The 19,614-nt window shown below is 32.5% G+C and overlaps 1 protein-coding gene across 1 annotated transcript in view; it reads right to left on the bottom strand.

The window, feature by feature from the left end:
• Positions 1-10,000: 10,000 nt before the first annotated feature.
• Positions 10,001-19,614, bottom strand: part of LOC113226751 (ascorbate transporter, chloroplastic-like) — a 68,584-nt gene continuing 58,970 nt past the window's right edge. The window contains exons 6-7 of the mRNA XM_026459480.1: positions 10,304-10,320; positions 10,001-10,250 (exon numbers count right to left, since the gene is read on the bottom strand). Coding sequence (XP_026315265.1) covers positions 10,001-10,250; positions 10,304-10,320 — 267 coding nt within the window. The remainder of the gene's footprint in view (positions 10,251-10,303; positions 10,321-19,614) is intronic.

The following is a 19,614-nucleotide window of genomic DNA, read 5'->3' on the forward strand; positions in this document are numbered from 1 at the left end:
CCTGTTTCCTTCAAAAAAATCTATTTATTATGTGACTTTGTATATTTATTTTAATATATTCGATTACCAAAACTAAATGATATAAAAAAGATCTAATGTGAATAGCGGATATCATGAAATGTTTGATGATAGGTATTAGATGAACGCGAAATAGCAAAGTAGAAAGTACTACTACGTAATTAGAGAAGTTCATGAGTCACCTAAGTTACATAATGTTACTAAACATCATAATTATCACGTCATGACGCGTATACGTCATTTGTCAGTGGCAGTGTTGGTTGAGCAATAAAAGTTACACGCCAAATACAGAAGGGCTCTTTCATGAACGAATTGTATTCTCATTATCGGCCTCCGTGGTCGAGTGGCTTGCATTTCGGTTTTCATGGTGTCGCCATCTCTGAGATGCCGGGTTCGATCCCCGGCCAGGTCAGTGTAGAAAACTAACTTTTCTATATTGTCTTTGGTCTGGGTGTTTGTGGTACCGTCGTTGTTTCCGATTTCCATAACACAAGTGCTTTAGCTACTAAGCACCTTCGATCAGATCAGAGCAACGTATGTGATTTTGTCTAATATTCATTTCATATTTCATTTAATTCAATAGCAATTTTATGAAAATTTCTTTGGATTTTTCATAAACATTGTTCTCATATACCTGCACGAAAAAGTGACATAACTGCTAAGAATTCTATTTGCTACAACTCACTCTGTACGTAGACCCACTAATAGAGGCTTAAGAATAAACTACTCAGGAAGTGGAAATTAAGACCAAGTATGCAAACTTAATAGGGGAGTGGCACAAAAATTTGATTAGTTAGTTAGTTACTCAGCAGTGGATGAAGTCAGGCTGTCTATTATGATGACGAAGCAAACTTAATTAACTAAATGCTATGGCATTATAACTATTTCTATGATTAGAGTTTAAAATTGTACGAAGTTCCTTTCCATTATTATTTACGAAACATTGAATTTAAGCAACTAAAAATATATATGTGCCTTTATTAGAGAAACCAATTTTCATTGACTTCTAACTTACCAAAAATAAATTGTTTAATAGGTAAATGTGGCCGCTGAGTGGCATCCTCTTTGACATTTTTTTAGACGCCTGTTGTTATTCCAAGAGAAAACACAAGTGCTATGGACAGGCGTGTTGCTTACCACCAGATGCACTATTTGTTCGTCCCGTCGATGGGTATCATAGAAAACACTAAAATTAAAAGGTCCGTCTATGTCGTTGTTCCTCCTCGTCGGAATTACGTCATCATAGATCAAGGGTCAATAGTGTAACTCTATTGTGTCTTGTGGCACCCCCAACTTTGAAGGCGTGGTTACTTTTGATACACAGAAAAAAAGGATTTCTACTAATAAGAAAGAGCAATTTCTCAAAATATTTGCTAATTCTGAAAATATATTTATTAAAAGTAATAAAATATTGTCATTACAAACATACTTAATCTTATCTTTTTCTAATACAATTTTACTCTTAAGTTTATTCTAACTTTTAGACAAATACGTTCACTTTAAGATTTTATTTAATTTCTAATAAATTAATTACTTATATCAAGAAATTTTTACCTCTTACATCAAATTTAAATAATCTTAAATTAATTCAAAATTATTTGGGTGTATTTTAAGAAAATATATTCTTAAACAAAAACAGAAGTAGTTTGCTATTCAGATTAATATTCTAAATTCTAGAGTATATTCTTAAAGCAACATTTCGTTGCGTTTTCATAGTCAATGTTGATGAGATATGTCGCCGAAGGCGCACGCGGTAACGATTACTTTTGCTTGTGCTTGTAATCATAAAAATTATAAACAGTCATTTAGCCAATAAAACAATACGTAGTATCTCTAGTTTGTTAGGATGTTATTTATAGTCATAATTTAAGAAATTTGGTTACTGTATGAAATCAAACTACACTTGTAACAAGCACAACTTTAACATGCAATTAGTTCCATCACGCTACTGCTAGATGGCATTAGTTATACTCTGAAACGCGCTATCGTTTCGTTAACTTCAATAGTATAAAGTCATCTCATATATTTGGAATTGTTAGTGCTTTCTGCCGCTGTAGCATTTATACGGCACTGAATGGTCCTTAATCAATTGAGAAGATTCCGTCCTATTTCTGCTACTTTAAGGTTTGGCACTGAACCGTGTGCTTTCACTCCAGTGAGACATACTGTTGGGTCCATAACCCTGTAAATTTACTCTTTTTGATATTAGAAAACATAAACCTTCAGGCAAATAATTAAGTATCTCTCAATTTTTCATTCTTTTTTTTTCAAGTCAAAGTAGGACATTTCTAATAACTAATAAATATTTTGTTGAATCTAGAGTGCCTTTGTGACTTGAAGTAAATTAATTTGCTCTTGGATTAAATATTTCTGTCTTGTAACTAAAATACACTTTTGAGACGTTTTTTTACTATTATCAAGTAATTATTCTCTAGCGTCTATAGAGAGAGGATTTTGTTGGATTTAAAAAATATGTCTTCATAAAAAGAATTTTGTCTTTTTCTAAGTAATCTGTTTTTACTGTGTAGGTATTTACTAATGATACTTGGCAGATTGATTGGTAAAAAATATATTTATTGACATATTTTTGAGCAATACACATGCATAATTTGTACGTGAATGAGGTGGTGCGTGCTTCACCTCTCAATACCTCAACACCTCTAACTATGGAAATAATTAAGTTGAAATAGATGAAAATGTTGCTCAATTCCTCCTCAGCACCAAACTGGTAGCGCACGTTTTACCCACAGCACAATGATATCGATGCTGGAAGTTCGGTCACATAAAAACAAGATGCACTTCAACAAAAATAATCTGCCCTAAATGTGATGGTTTTCACGAGATCGCTAACAATTGTAGATATGTTTGTTATGGCAAGTCCATCTCAAAAACTCCCAATCTATCAGGAACAAGGCACAAATAAGCTGAGTATTGTTTTGCAGCGCAAAGTGATTATTTCAGCCAATAAAAAGGTTGGTGTCTTACTAAATAGATTTAGCACATTATACGTAAAGAAGTATATTATTTTCTCATTACTGAAAGGCTGAGAAAATGGACCTCAGAATAAAATAGAATATTATCGATTATCGAATATTACAATGTATGAAGAAAACTACACGCTTTAGTGAAACAAAAACTTTATACTAAAGGTTATTGTACAACTTCTGCTTACTTGAATGACGAAAATCCGTGGTAGTAACCCGTTTAGCTCATGGAGGTAGTCTCGATCTCTGATGTTTCAAATTAAAAAAAAATATTGTAAATGTTATTTACAAAGAGCAACCCCTAGAGTTTCTTGCTCATTCTTCTCAGGGGAATCTGCCTTACGAATGAGCGGTAGAGTTTAACGATTTCAAGTGTAATAATGCTTATCTATGCAATAAAGATTATTTTGAATTTGAATTTTGAATTTGAATTTTGAATTTGAATTTTGAATTTGAATTTTGAATTTGAATTCTGAATTTGAATTTTGAATTTGAATTTTGAATTTGAATTTTGAATTTGAATTTTAAATTTGAATTTTGAATTTGAATTTTGAATTTGAATTTTGAATTCGAATTTTGAATTTGAATTTTGAATTTGAATTTTGAATTTTGAATTTGAATTTTGAATTTTGAATTTGAATTTTGAATTTGAATTTTAAATTTGAATTTTGAATTTGAATTTTGAATTTGAATTTGACACGCAGATTAACATACTTATTTATTTATTGATCAGGAACACCAACAGCTTTAAACACTTTATAAAATCAGGAATTATATTCGTATAATATATGTAACATATAGCCAATTACAGGTTTCCAACTATAGTTTCTGACAACTCAAACACGAGCCTTAACAAATCAAACAATAAACAGTAAGTCATTGCATTGACAACATGCACTTACATAAAGGTAACAACCCAACACCTGCGTCAACAACCAAAAATTACTCAATGAAAGTACATTCAATGGTCAAAGTCAAATCAAATAAGAATTTGTTCCATATGTAAAAGTTTTACACTAGAAAACGTCTTTTTTTTCTCGTAGATTGTGCCAACTTCTCTGAGAAGAACGAGCAAGAAAATCTAAGGATTGCTCTTTAAAATTAAAAAAAAACTTAAAAGCTTTAGAATACACTTTCGTCATATTTGTAAGGAATCTAAACTTATGTTGTCTTTCCATACATACAGGTTCGATTCCCGGACCGGGAGAAATATTTTTATGGGCTACACTTATTTCTCTCGTGAGTTTGGGTGTAATTTGTGGTTGTCTATGTGTGTGTCTATGGCATCCGCGACACAGGGTTTTCTTAGTGCGGGGATAGCCCCGCACCTACCTATCATAGGATATACCTATCATAGGATAGGTATAAAAAAATAAAAATAATAAAAAATAAAATTGTTTATTCAGTAACATAATGTACAGAGAAAACTAAAGACTACTTATGCGATTTAATGTCAAAATAACACATGTACCTGAACTATGAAATTCCTGTATTTCAGGTAAAAAGTACTACTAATTATAAATGTGGATACTATTAATATTATAAATACTTTTTAGGAGAATCTTATGAAATAAAATTAAACAATTAAATAATAAATTGCCAATAAAAAAAAAAAAAAAAAAAAAAAATATACGTGTATACGTGTGGTATATACGTGCGTTATTATTATTATTATTTCTTTATCTAACACGTAAACTAAAATTTTGTAATATGACTTTTCAATTAGGGTACTTTTAAGTTTTAAACTTAGAAAATGGTAATCTTGATATATGCTCCGGAATCTTATTGTAAAAATGTACACAGTTCGAAAAATGGTTTACCTTAGTTACATTTTTGGTGTTCTCTGAAGTAAGTATATTTATACTCCAGTTATTTCTGTGTACATAACACGTAAGTCAGTTACGAAATTAACTCTAGGACAATCGCAAGAAAAAATAGGGAATAAGCGACAAGATTACGCAAACCGTGTAGGCATATTGGAACAAAGGAAAAGTGATCGACAGCAGTGCGAGTGACAGCATTACATTGGAGTGCGTGACCTATCACCGCCATCAGAAGCCGAAGAAATTGAAAGGGGCGTTAACAATAAACGCGAGGTGCACTTCATCGGACACCCAAGGCGTTTAAAGGAAATCTCGGTACAAAAAATTTCGCCAAAAGACTATTTCTTTACCAATATCAACAATTTAACAACAATATTTGCTACAAACTTTCTGAAGTTAAGAATCTGACAACACGACAGTAAAAAAAAGACAAAAATGGGCGTTAAATCTAAATTATCAACAACTGCGGATACACACATGCTCGCATGCACGAACACACTAGCACGTACGTAAACACACATGAACAAAACGCACGCATAGAGGATTTTTGGCAAAAAGAAATCATTTTAAAGCACTCAAGTGAAAATAAAAATGTGAATAAATTTGTATTGAGAGGTTACTTTTGGCAGTGGTAGCTAATATATAGAAATAGCCTATATTAAATAGTTTCCTAAGCTTAATGGATTATAAAAAATATTTAATTAAACTAATGCAATGTAATGCACACCGCATGAGGCCGAAACTATTGGCTGTAGAAAATATTGTTCTAAAGAAAAAAATATATTTGTATAATAAATAGATGAAATAAAACCACCAAGTTAAAATTAAGTTACTTTAATACATAATTGTATATACATACGATTGGGCTTACTCAAACAAAGTTTAGCTATAATAGAAGTAACAACTACACCTGACGAGGTTTAAGGAGCATTGTTTTCGGATGATCGAACAGATTCGTGATAGCGCATGACTTAAACACAAACTAAACATTATATTAGACATAAAAATAATAGCTGAAGGACATAAATATACGATGTTGGCGCCGAATGTACTAATTACTTCTTACTAATTACTTGTATTGAGATACAAGTGAATACACTAGGGCCAAGGCGGAAGCGGAAAATTTGCAAAACAGTTTGATTGGTATCACATATCTGATATCACTGATATCATAGCTTCACGATCCAACTTAAAGAACGTACAAGAACTGATCATTTAATAATTCTTATACTATCAACAGCGTTAAGCAATAAAATAGAAAAAAAAAATTCAAACTACTGACTGGCAAGAGTATAAAGAATTTATCACAAATTAAATTATAATATAATAATTAAATAATAAATTTTTAAAAACCAAGATCTGTTTAGCTCAATCTCTTATATTACCGTTCTTAGACTATGCAGATTCCTGCTATTTAGATGCTACTGAAGAACTGCTAAATAAGCTTGAATGATTGCATAATCTATGTATAAGGTTCATCTTAGGCCTTCGTAAATATGATCGAATCTCACACTATCGCAATCAGCTCAAGTGGCTTCCCATTCGTCTCCGCAGGAATTTGCTTCTCGTCTCTCTTCTTTACAACATTCTACATAATCCTTTGTCTCCCAGGTATCTGAAAGAGCATTTCAGTTTTCTCAGGTCTCAGGATAAGCTTTGTCGCTCTCTTGTCAGGGTCCAATTATGGGTGGTTCTCTCGTTTGCTGCAAATCGCATGTTCATCAAACTTAAAAAAGTACGATCAAATATTTTTTCAATATTTAAGCTGAGTGACGTTCTATTCCTGCCACCTAAAACTAATTGCATTGTTAAGGAATAAGTATGCAAAAAAATAAACATAATGCTGAAATAGCATTACCAACACCGTGCGAGACACGAATTATGAGGATTGGAAATAAATTTCAAAATATTCTGATATATTACTGGGTGCTATTCTTCTGAGGTGCTTAATGAACATATTAAGGAATAAAATTGTGAAATTCGTAAGTACTTTGCGATTATTGTTTACGTTCGCGATGATAAAATAATTTTGTAAAAAAAAAATAAAAACTCATTACCATCAATCCAACTTGAAATAACAAAATCAGCCTGCTAACATTCAAATAGTGTTGTTCCCCACCCCCTTCCCCGCGCATGATTTCAAACTCAGTCGACCGGAGAACAGAGCACAGGGTGAACGCTAGCAGAATTTTGTGAAAATAATATTTACGGAGGAGATTTTAGCCTTGGTATGTTTTTTTTTCATCACCATTCGTGCTTTTTAGGGACAAGTGCTAATTATTTAATTGTATCGTAAATGCTAAGATAGTCAGCATCGAGTTCAAAAACTGTCTTAACTGTTACACTTGCGTATTGTTATTACTCAAAGAGCGAAACTTAAAAAAGTACTAATATATCATTACCATTCTTCTCATTACCATAATTTACCATCAACTATTTGGGAAATGGTAATGATTATAAATTATGGTAATGAGTTTTTGTTTTAACTTTTAAAACCAGCTCAGGTCATGAGTATCTTCGCTTCAATCATTTCCAAGTTTCGCGTTAGGTTCCACTAGTTTATACTCGCCTCAGTTATAACCGTCTGCGAATCATAATTATTATTATACGTTATTTACATGTACTAAACATGGCTAAAGTAAAGTTCAAAAAGACCCGTGAAGAAAAGTTAGTTCAAGCAAAATTGCGACGATGAAAGAAATATGAAGAAATAGAAAATGATCCAGAAAAATATACGATTCAGAAAGAAAAGGAAAGAATTAGATATTTAAAGCGAAAAGAACAAAAAAAATCAAGAGTGTAGCCGACATGACACCAAGGGAGAAGAGACATCAAAGGAAAAAATGGAAGCAAAATAGCAAACAATATGTAGAAAAAAAGAAAATAAACAGAAGAATACAGCAGTTGCTGATTGATGGCACACCTCCACACACAAGTGATTATGAAAATGATGCAGATATCGTTCTTCTACAAAATCCATTAAAAAGACCTTCTAACCAAGGACAAGAGGCGCCTAACAGAAGAAAAAAAGAAAAAAAAAATCAATTAAAAAAAAAAACAAAAAAAGAAAAATTTAATAAGAAAACTACGCTGTAATCACAAAAAGCAGATAGGTAAACTGAAACAGGAAAAAGAAAAAATTGAAAAAGAGAGGGATGCAGTGAAAAGGATGCTGACTAATATGATGAATGAAATGATGATGATGAGAATGAATGATGTCGTGAAAAACCGATTACGACAATGGAATCTATGGAACAAAAAGTAGAGAAATTCATAGAAACAGTAGACGGTGACAAACCGCACTGCTATTACAATAGTGTGTTAACTCAAAAATTTTTCAGAATCTTCGAAAAACCTCTTACTCACTGCCAGTGATACATTATTAAAATTAATTGTATAGTATAAAGTTGTTACTGACACGAAAACAATTTCCTACTTACCAAATTAATTTGAAATTAACAGGGAAAAAGTTATTTTAATTTTTTGAGTAAGGACTGTTTTGTTGGGAATATAGCATACAAAGAAATTTTTCATTTTGAGTTAAGCAGGTATTGTCGAAAAAATTTGGGTTATTGCAATTTAAGCTGATTTGTTCTCTTAAAAATGTTAGTTCTGTAATTATTTATCTCAATTTATTTTTATTTATTTATTTTATTTTATACATTTAAACACTTATTTTACCTAAAAAATTAAATCAAACATGAAAGAACAAACATTCACTAAAAATAAAAACAGATTTTTTTAAATAATTATGCACAAATTGTTATAATTAGGAGAATTTATAACAAAATAAACCTTCTAAACCATAATTAGTTTCATAAATAAATCAAAATTAGTCTCATAAAATACAAATTAACATTTCTTCTTATACTTAAATATTTATTAACTGTAATTTACGGTTACTTATGGCACCATCTAGGAAAAAAACAATTTTATTAAAAAAATTATCACAGCAAATTGTACACTATAAGTTCACTTAAACTAGTTTATATTAAGCAGTCTAAAAATCACAGAGAAATCTTTATTAGTAAATGACATTACAAAATTACCCTTAAAATCTATATTATTTTATTAAAATTAATCAGTCAAATTTAATTTTTTAAAGTAGGTTCTTATTATATATATAGCCATTCTACACGAAGGTTTTAGCTGTTGGGTCGGGTCTGGTGCAGTATAACGTTCTATAGTAGGACTCAAACAGTTTGCCATTTCTCTAACAAAGCTGTAGTGTTTATGTCTAAAAAGTCTTCTAGTTGCACAGAATTGTTGTCAAGAGAAGTTGGCAAGTCAATAAACCAGAGATGATATCCATGTGAGCTTATCACATGGATGTCACCATTTTCACAAAAGAAACAACTCAGCTTTCTGAAGGTCATTCGAAGGCTGTTAGATGACCAGAGAACTTGATGCACTGACATGGTTCCACGAAATGGTTGAACATCTGAGGGGAACGTTTTCTCTTTCTCATCTTGCTCTAAGACAGAAAGCAGCTTGATATTTTTAACTTCGCCTCGAATTTGCCTCCACAATTCATCAATTATGCCAATATCTTTACCCAGCCGTACAACTTGATCTGCAGTTCTTTTCAGGGTTGCACCAACTCCATCCGGCGCTCCCTTCCCATGTCTCGCTACTAAATAGTTCCAGGTTATAGATTTCAACTCTGGAATCTCTTGGTGTAGTTGTCCAATGACATAAAACATGTACCGTTCATAAAACATGTTCCTATATTGACTTGATGGGCTGTCAGATATAAAATGTATTATGTCACTCTGCGGTGATATTTTTTAGATGTAACCAATGAGTGGTATAAGATGAATCCATACAGCTCTTGCATCATGTTGATTGCATTCAGTGATGCTGCAAGTACTATATGACTTCATAATTTCACTATTTTGACCAATGAGGTACACTACTGCATTGTGTAATGTTATTTGTGCACGGCTACCACCGAAGTGAAAACTTTGTATCTCTTCATTAAATTTGACTGAGTAATTTTCTGAGAAATCTAGGTGTACTACAGCCTCCTTGGTAGTCAATGTCGCCTTTAGAGATTTTAAATTTATTTATTTATTTATTTATTTTACTTTAATTATAACGGACACACCAATTACAATAATTAAAGATACATTACTAACATAACAACTTAATAAACACAACAAGATTAAGTACCATTCAAGCATCGCCTTCACAATAGCATAGGCATCTTAACAATAACAGTGACCATCCGTCCGCAAGCAAGTCGCATTCAGGGTTGGTGGCGAGGAGAGAGTTGAGCGCGCACAGGGAGCGCGGTATGGGTGATTTAGCGCGCGCTACGGTTCGGCTCCATGCGGTGGCCATCAACTGGTGTCTTCTAATGCGGTGGTAGTTGACGGGGGCAAAGAGTCGACACAACTCATTATGCAAATCGTGGGAAACTATACTGCCGCAGAGAATTTTGCACATAACCACAAGTTGGTGTTTCATTCGACTAACCTCCAGCGAGTTATATCCTAGGCAACCCAGTAGAAAAGCAATAGGATACATGTAGGGATAGCACCCGTTGGCATGTTTGTGTAAATATCTAAGAAACGCTTTCTGTACTTTCTCTAACATAATACTATATGTGCTTTCATGTGGGTTCCACACACACATGGAGCTCTCCAATTTACTTCGCACTAATGCATTGAAAAGAAGTTTGATCACGGAGGCACTTTCAAAATCCTTACAGTTTCTAAGGATGAACACTAAACGCCGAAAAGACTCCTTGGCAAGAGCTTCGATGTGGTCATGAAACGTTAACCTCCGATCGAAAACTACACCCAAATCTTTTATGGTGGTCAATTGAGTTACGCCATCTCCACCTATATTGTAGGCATAAGTTGTCGGATGCCTTACCCGAGCGAAAGTCATCACATGACACTTATCATTTAAAAATTTATACTGAGCAACAATATAGCATAGTGTTTCAAATGTGATTTTATTGCCTTCTGTACCTTTTCTGTGACATTTTTTGGATAATCCTGCATTTTTGTTATTGAATTAACAACCTTAGTTTTTTCTTCTCCTTTTGTGGTATAATTTTCTTTCTTTGTACGCCACTCATGTTATTGTTTATCTTATCTTCATTGTTAAACTCTTGAAAGTTAATTTGTTTCATTTTGCATACTTGACAAATTCAGTTCAAGCCTCTCTCATTATAAATATCACAACATAAACTTTCGAGTAAAGCAGTACCATTTCCTTGAACAATGATTCTATTTTCGTTAAGACTTTTGTTTAATAAATCAAAATTCATATGTACCTTACAAGCGCAGGTATTTCAATGAGACTTCAAATTCAAATTCAAAATTCAAAATAATCTTTATTTCATAGATAAGCATAATTACACTTGAAATCGTCACAATGGTTAAACTCTACCGCTCATTCGTAAGGCAGATTCCCCTGAGAAGAATGAGCAAGAAACTCTAGGGGTTGCTCTTTGTAAATAACATTTACAATATTTTTTTATTTGAAACATCAGATTGAGACTACCTCCATGAGCTAAACGGGTTACTACCACGGATTTTTGTCATCCAAGTACGCAGAAGTTGTATAATAACCTTTAGTATAAAGTTTTTGTTTCACTATAGTTATAAACCTCGTGAAAGGCAAATTTTGTATATCAACCGGAATCTTGTTATAGAAGCGTATACATTGCCCCTTAAATGATTGTTTGACTTTGTGAAGACGACTATCAAGAAAAACTAGTTTATTTTTATTCCTCGTATTAATGTTATGTCTGTCACTATTTTTCATAAAGAAATTACTATTCCTTTTAACATAAATTATATTTTCATAAATGTATTGTGAGGCTAGTGTAAGAATGTTAATTTCCTTAAACTTATCTCTCAAAGATACTTTGGGGCCCAGATTGTAAATTGCCCTAACTGCACGTTTCTGCAGGACAAAGATTCTATTGATATCGGCGGCATTACCCCAAAGCAAAATGCCGTATGTCATTAGACTTGAAAGTAGCTGAAGTAAACCAATCTAGCGGTTTCGACGTCTGAAAGTTTCCTTATTTTTTTAATCGCGTACACTGCAGAGCTGAGCCGTTTTGACAACTTACTTATATGGGGACCCCATTGCAATTTAGCATCTAACGTTATAACTAGAAATACAACTGTATCCACAAGATTCAATTTTTCGTTTCTAACTACAATGTTTGTAACCGTCTCTCTAACATTGGGTAATGTAAATTTCACACAATTTGTTTTTTTCTCATTAAGAAGTAGGTTATTAAAAGCAAACCAATCAACTACTTTAGATATAGCATTGTTCACATCGTCATAGGAACATTGGTGCCTTTTAACTTTAAATAATAAGGAAGTATCATCAGCAAACAATACTATCTCATGTTTTATACCCTCCATAAGGCTAGGTAAATCATTAATATAAACTAAAAACAAAAATGGGCCTAGAATTGAACCTTGAGGGACACCCATGCTAATTACAGACCCTGACGATCTCGTACCGTTAACATCGACCCTCTGTACCCTACCACGCAAATACGATTTAAGAAGGTCGAGATCACGTCCCGCCACACCATAATGGCGAAGTTTCCTGACCAGTGTATCATGGTGCACACAATCAAAAGCCTTGGAAAGGTCACAGAATACACCAATAGCATCATGTGAGACTTCCCATGCATCAAATATATGATTAATCAACTCTACACCAGCGTCGGTTGTAGAGCGACCCCGAGTGAAACCAAATTGTTTAGGAGACATTAAATTATTACTATAAAAATGTGCACACATCTGATTTAGAATAATTTTTTCAAATATTTTACTGAGAGTTGGTAGTATTGATATAGGTCTGAAATTGGTGGGGTCAGAAATACTACCAGATTTGAAAAGTGGAATAACTTTACTTTGCTTCATGAGGTCAGGAAAGACACCATCATCAACACATTTATTAAAGACACAGGCTAAGTAAGGCGCAATACAATCAACTATAGAACTAATTACTCTGACTGAAAGACCATCAAGATCAGCAGTATTTTTTATATTTATAGACTTAAAGGCTTTAACAATATCGTTTGGAAATACATGACGGAACCTTAAATTAGTGATACTAACTGCATTATTTTCTTTTAGTAAGGATTCAGCGGCCGTGGGAGATGAATTTAACGAATTAGTAGTCAAAATTGGAAAATCGGTAAAAAAAATTTCAAATATTTTAGCAACTTCTGCGTCTGTGTTTACAATTTTGTCATTAAATCTTAGTTGAAAATCTAAGTTACGAGGTTTGACCCTTCCAGTTTCGCTATTTATAATATTCCAAGTCGTTTTTACTACATTCGCGCTGCTTTTTATTTTATTATTATTAAACATTGCTTTGGCTGCCACACAAACACGTTTAAACATTTTCGAATATTTCCTAACAAAATCATTAAAACTGTTACTAGTGTTATAAGTTCTTTCATCGTAAAGATCATATAGCCTTTGTCTACTTTTGTGAATTCCCACAGTCGCCCATTCACTAAATTTCAATGAATTATTAATAGTTATGATTTTGGACTTAAAAACATTATCACGTTCACTTTTCACTATGTTGAAAACTGAATTATACAATTTATTGGGATCGTTAACGTACGGAATGTCAGTTAGTTTAAGCATTACGTTATTTCTATAAGCTTTAAGTCGACCATTATTTATCGGAACACATGTGATATCCTTTTTCGGCATTTTGTCAACAGTTATATTAAAAGTGGCCAATTGACCGCAGTGATCTGAAGTTAATTTATTTATAATAGATTTATTACTAGGTACGGCGTTGGTATAAATGTTGTCTAAACAAGTGGCAGTAGTAGAAGTTATTCTAGTAGGCACCAAAAAAAGATTCACAAGGTTATAACATTGGAAAAATGATATGAGCCTACTGCTAGCACTGGAATCTTCTAATAAGTTAACATTGAAGTCACCACAAACAGCAATATATTTATTTATATTATTTAATTTGGCTAAAACTTCATCTAATCTTTTTTCAAATAGTTCGTAAGATGAATGAGGGGGTCTGTACACGCTTAATATAACAAGCCGTTCAAGCTCTATGCAGGATATCTCTATAGTCCGCTCAATAGATAGGCTCACAATATCTGTACGTTCTTTAAATTTTAAATTATTTTTAATAAGAATTAAAGAGCCGCCATGAATAGCTTTTTCTCTGCTGAACGAACTAGCCACCTGGTGATTGTTGAAGCTAAACATGAACTGATGTTGTGATAGAAAGTGGTGTTCAGTAATACAAAGAATATCAATATTGTTACAGTTAATAAATAATTCTATTTCTAGCTCTTTGCCTTTCATGCCTTGAATATTTTGGTGCACCAGGTTTAATATAAAATTTATTTTATTTCTGTGTGTTTTAGGTTGGTTTCTTACTATCAATGTGTTGCAAGAGTATCTCTCCGTTGTCTTATTAATTAATTTAAATAATTAGAAATTGAATTAATTTCAACAGAATTATTATTGTCACTAAACTGACCTATGTCAACGGACTGCTCAATAGAAGCAGCCGGTCTGGTAGCCAATGATTTGGCTGAATTATTAATATAATACGATAGCATCTCTGCTATCTGTCTCCTAAAATAACTAGTAAGATAATACCTATCTTTAGTCAAATAAAAATATTTACTAATAAAATTATTAGTATCCATAAAATGAAATTTACTATAATGAAATGTCAAGCTGTGTAATGTCCTATTTAAGTTATGCCTCAAATTATTTTCACTTGTTGTGAGGCAATTGCTGAAGGGAAAAGCTAACAAAATAATTTCTTTTATATTAATTAAATTATTTAATTGTGAAAAATATTGTATTAAATCTTTTTTGTTACATTTTCCTCTTCTGCCAATTAAAATTATTAATGAAGTGTCTTTGTCAAACTTAGTTGACAAAATACTATCTAATATTTTACAGTATGTTGCACCTGGCATGCAAATATTTGTTAATTTTAATCCTAGGTGGTTAAGTTGCAAACCTATATTTTTACCCATTTCATCACTATACATAACTATATTATTTTGAATTGCATTTGATCTAGTTATTGACAAAGAGGTATTTTTTGATTCTAAACAAGATTCCTGCAACAACAATGAGGAGGGATTAGTGACACACACAGACAGGGAGGATTGTGGTTTTATTTCTTTGCAATTGCAAACTTGATTATTTGTTAAAGAGTCAAATCTGTCATTATTATATCTACATAAATCTAATAAATTATCCATAGCATGTGTGTGCTCCTTAATATCCTATTGCGCAGTTTCATATTTCTGTGTTATTAATTTTAATGAATTTGTTACACTATGTAATTCTGCCTGGAGGCGCTGTGTGTCACATTCATAGCTAAGCCTATTTTTCTCAAGATTTTGTGTACAATCCATTGACTTACAAATAAATGGACGACGGGTCTAATACAAAAACCACGAAAAAAATGTCCCAAGTCAACCTATTCGAAATTTAAATTGTAATGTCATCGCAGTATCGCGCTGTCAGTAGAACAAATGAAGACTAAAGCGGAGTGTCGCGCTCTGTATACGATTTTAGCGCCTTACAAGTGCGGACACTTTTTAGCGCGGACCCGACGTCCATATAATTGTAAGTCAATGGTACAATCACTCAATTCATTCAACAAACTCTGACGTTCTTTTCTTAATGATATATTTTTACAAAATGCTGCATTTTTCTTTATTAATTTATTTGTACTGGATATGTATTTATTAATTTTGACATACTTTTTTAATTTTTTTTTACTACAATTTAAAGCTAAAGCTGTTGAATTAAATGAGTTACTTTCACAAGTCAGATCAGTGGTGATTGGTTCTGAACAGGAGGGTGGTACAGCACAGACCATTGTGGGAGCACTGCTGATCAGCTCATCAAATAGGGACTGCGACTGTGTTGACTGTTGTTCGTCCCTTGCTTGTTCCATTATAGTTATTTGATTGTATGCGTCTCGTAGGTCACATTCTAATGAAGAAATGCGTGCAAGGGCTTCTTCGAATGCGCTGCTGCTTTGGTCGAATCCATCTACCACAATCTGTAGCTGGTCTCTTTGGTACTGTACCTCCGTAATTTGTATAAGCAATTGAGCCATATCACTTTTTAATTGCCTAATCCTATCTAAAATGTCCAATATTTCCTTTTCACTATCATTTCTTTCTGTTAGCAATTGCTCATTCAGTGCCTTTGCTGTTTTGAGTTCTAATAAAGCGTGTTGGAGTTTATCTTCCAATTGACGTTCCGCAGCAGCTTTGCGTGTAAACATTGTGTATGCTTTTGAAAAAGAAAATGAAAACAATTTGAAAGAACGTTAGCAAGAAAGACAGCTGATCGAGCGATTACTAAATAGTGAGGTTATGTTACTTACAATTTATCCGTACAAAGACTAAATATTAGACAAAATAACCACTCTTCAGTTATATTATAAGTTTAACTACCTATTTATCTTAATAATTATGGAAATACTTACGAAATAGCACAGAATTTTTAAAAACAAATTCGTAACGGCTATCTTTCCAAAGTGACTAGAAAATGCTCAAATTACCTTTAACCTCGATAATTACTGTTGCAGTTGTGTAACAATGAACTTAATTGATAAATGTGATTTGCAAACACTGATATTATTTCACATAAGACACTTTTTGAAAAGTATTAGGCCGGTTAACCTGACTGTTTTCAACGTCACTTTGTTTACTTACTCAACCTGATCAAATCACTATGTATGCACTTAAAAACTGTATAAGTATATTTTGTAATGATATTATTCAGCAATGAAATGGGGTTTTACAAGAATAAAACGATAAAAACAATTAAATTTAAAATAAAATTACGGAACACTTAAGTTTACAACTTAACCGCTGTGTTGCCAGCCCAAAAAAAAAAGACTCAAAAAGAAAGACTCTTTTGGACAAAGTACCCAAAATGGGCGACGATGTTTACAAAATGTGGAATATCCTACGTCACTGTTTTGATCATTCATAAACTTCTTACGGAGGTTAATTAAAGTATCGTTTAAATACCTCTTTTGCTTCCTGAGTCCATTTCAGGTTATAAATTCATTTTTCTCCGGGGATATTTTTGTGTTGCAGTCATCCTCAAAAAAATCTTCTATTTGCTGTTGGATATTAAGTTTGACATTTTTCAAATCTAGTCTTTGAATTAAAATTTTATCGCGGACTGTGAAATTGTTAGATTTTCCTCACATTTTGTGTTTCTTGAAACTTTCCTTGTTTGTCGTTTCTCTTTCTTTTTCAAGCCACAAAACCCTTCCGATTCACAATATTACCTCTGTCTAGGAAATTCGAACACAGACTGCATAAATTTTCTTTAGTGACCATACCATCAAGCTTCGCCCCACCACCGTTTTGGTGGGTTAACAGACTGCGATTTCATTGGTTAACGCTTTTGGTAGACCGATGCTTGACTGATTGGCATTTCTTTTAGAAAGGGATTTAAATACTTTTAAATGTTATTATTGCTAAACTGACATACAGAAATGATATCAGGCAGGCATTAATTTAGACGTACTTTTAAAAGAATATATAATTAATATGAAAAACTTTTCAATTATAATAATAATTAAATCTAAATAATATAAAAAAATCAAATATAATAAGTTCGAATCGATTACGTGCTTAAGGTATGACAATAATCGATACAAGTTCTAATTTGTATTCGTTACGCTAACAGAATATTGTAAGAAACAGCTAAATGATGGTGCTGTGTGTCACTGTTGATGCTTTGCTGACTATTGCAACACCCCCTCCAACATTGCACCATCTTCAGTTACGATCGGAGTTCGATAAGGTGAGGAAGTGTCGTAGTGTTTTTTCTACCGCTATTTCGAATTACAGAGGTATTGGTGACTCAGGCATGTAAAACTTACATGATTAATTCATGTTGGTACAATATAGATCATTTGAAACAAAACACAAAATTTTGGTATCGCTATTTGCTACACTATTATTGATTTACGCAAATTCAAATGAAAAAAGTATTTTTATTTAAGACATTCTTGTTGGTTTACTTAGTGTTGTTAGACTTGATACAGTTTTGTTGAAGAATTTTTTTTTTCGGTTTCTTGTGATATTTTGTACAAATCTAAATGAATATTTACTCGTGAATAGTGCTATTTGAAATTATGAATCTTAACATATCAAAATAGAAATTAAACATCTTCATTACCTATATTTTTGATGATTTTGAGTTAATACACTCTAGTTGACTTACAATGTTTGTAGTGCCTTACCATTGAAATAATTGTATTTTTGTAGAAAAACGATACATCGTGGGCGATTGTTTGTGGAGATGGCAACGAGGGCACCATTGAATAATACGAATAATGATCAGCCAGAGAACGAAAACGATAAAGAGTCTAAAGAAAAACCGGCCTCTTTGAACTCTTCACCTTCTGCACTTCAAGAAATAAATGTAAATAGCGTAGTGAGTACGCACAGTCCTGTTGGATTGATGAATGAGGAAAAGCAAAGCAAATATTATGTTTCGCCCTTGCAGTCTGGTCAGAGTGGTTTCTTTTGTGAAAATGTTGTGATATGCTCATACGGATATCATCTCTGGTTTATTGACTTGCCATCTTCTCGTGACAACAATTCTGTGCAACTAGAAGACTTTTTAGACATAAACACTACAGCTTTGTTAGAGAAATGGCAAACTGTTTGAGTCCTACTATAGAACGTTATACTGCACCAGACCCGACCCAACAGCCAAAACCTTCGTGTAGAATGGCTATTGACGAGACACCAAACAAGTATACTCAAAGCAAAGCTATCAGTGGTTTCAGATATTAGATTACATTGGACTAATAAGTCCTTTATTGGAAAAAACTCTAAGTTACAAGCTGCAAAAAGACAAGAAGAAAATTCGAAAAAGGAAAATAGAGAAGGTCAGTATAAAACATAATTTCAAAAAGAAAAATAAACATTGACATCCCTAAAAAAGAAATAGTTACAAGCCAGAAAAATAAACAAGAAAAAGCAAATAGAAAGAACACGCCGACTAAAGAAACAAGTAAAACAAACTTTGAATTCTCTAAAGAAGAAATAGGCAAAAACAAGAATAATAGACATGAAAAAGCTTTAAAAAAATTATAAGGAATAGTGCGCCTACTAAAAAAAGTGAAATAAACTTTGGTATCCCTAAAAAAGTAACAACCAAAACGTTAGACTAGTGAAGTCCACTGTGGTCAGTAAATTTTTTGATGATTCTTGTGGTGAAGATATTAAACATAGCGAAGATAAAACAAGTAAGGTAGAAAAAAAGATCATTTTAAAGATATACATAAAAATATAAAGAAAATGTTTGATTCCTCAGATGAAGATATTTTCTAATCTCAATGCCAATGTTCCCAAATAATTGAGACTGAACTACAATTACATAGTTCCTATTAGATTAAATCTAAATTATCCGCTCCCGCGATGGGCTCCTCTTACCGCAAAATGGTGGCTATTTGGTTCCGCAAATTAGAAAAGCATTAAGTTTAAATACAATTTTTATAAATAAAAATTATTATTCTGCATTGCTAAATAAATACCCTCCGTACTACCAACAAAAACATCTCAAATAAAATGCAGTAATACACCGCAAATCCTGCACTTAAAAAGCACTAATGAAATTTTTGGTGTACTTGGATAAATATGATAATATTCCGTTTTAGTAGTTCTAACGTTTACCATGAAATTACTCCTTAAAATATAGTTTATAAACATTTATATTCAGGGTAAGCATAAAAAACGCTACTTA

This window comes from Hyposmocoma kahamanoa, unplaced genomic scaffold, assembly GCF_003589595.1.
Source record: "Hyposmocoma kahamanoa isolate Upper Pololo Valley unplaced genomic scaffold, ASM358959v1 200, whole genome shotgun sequence".
Lineage (NCBI taxonomy): Eukaryota > Metazoa > Arthropoda > Insecta > Lepidoptera > Cosmopterigidae > Hyposmocoma > Hyposmocoma kahamanoa.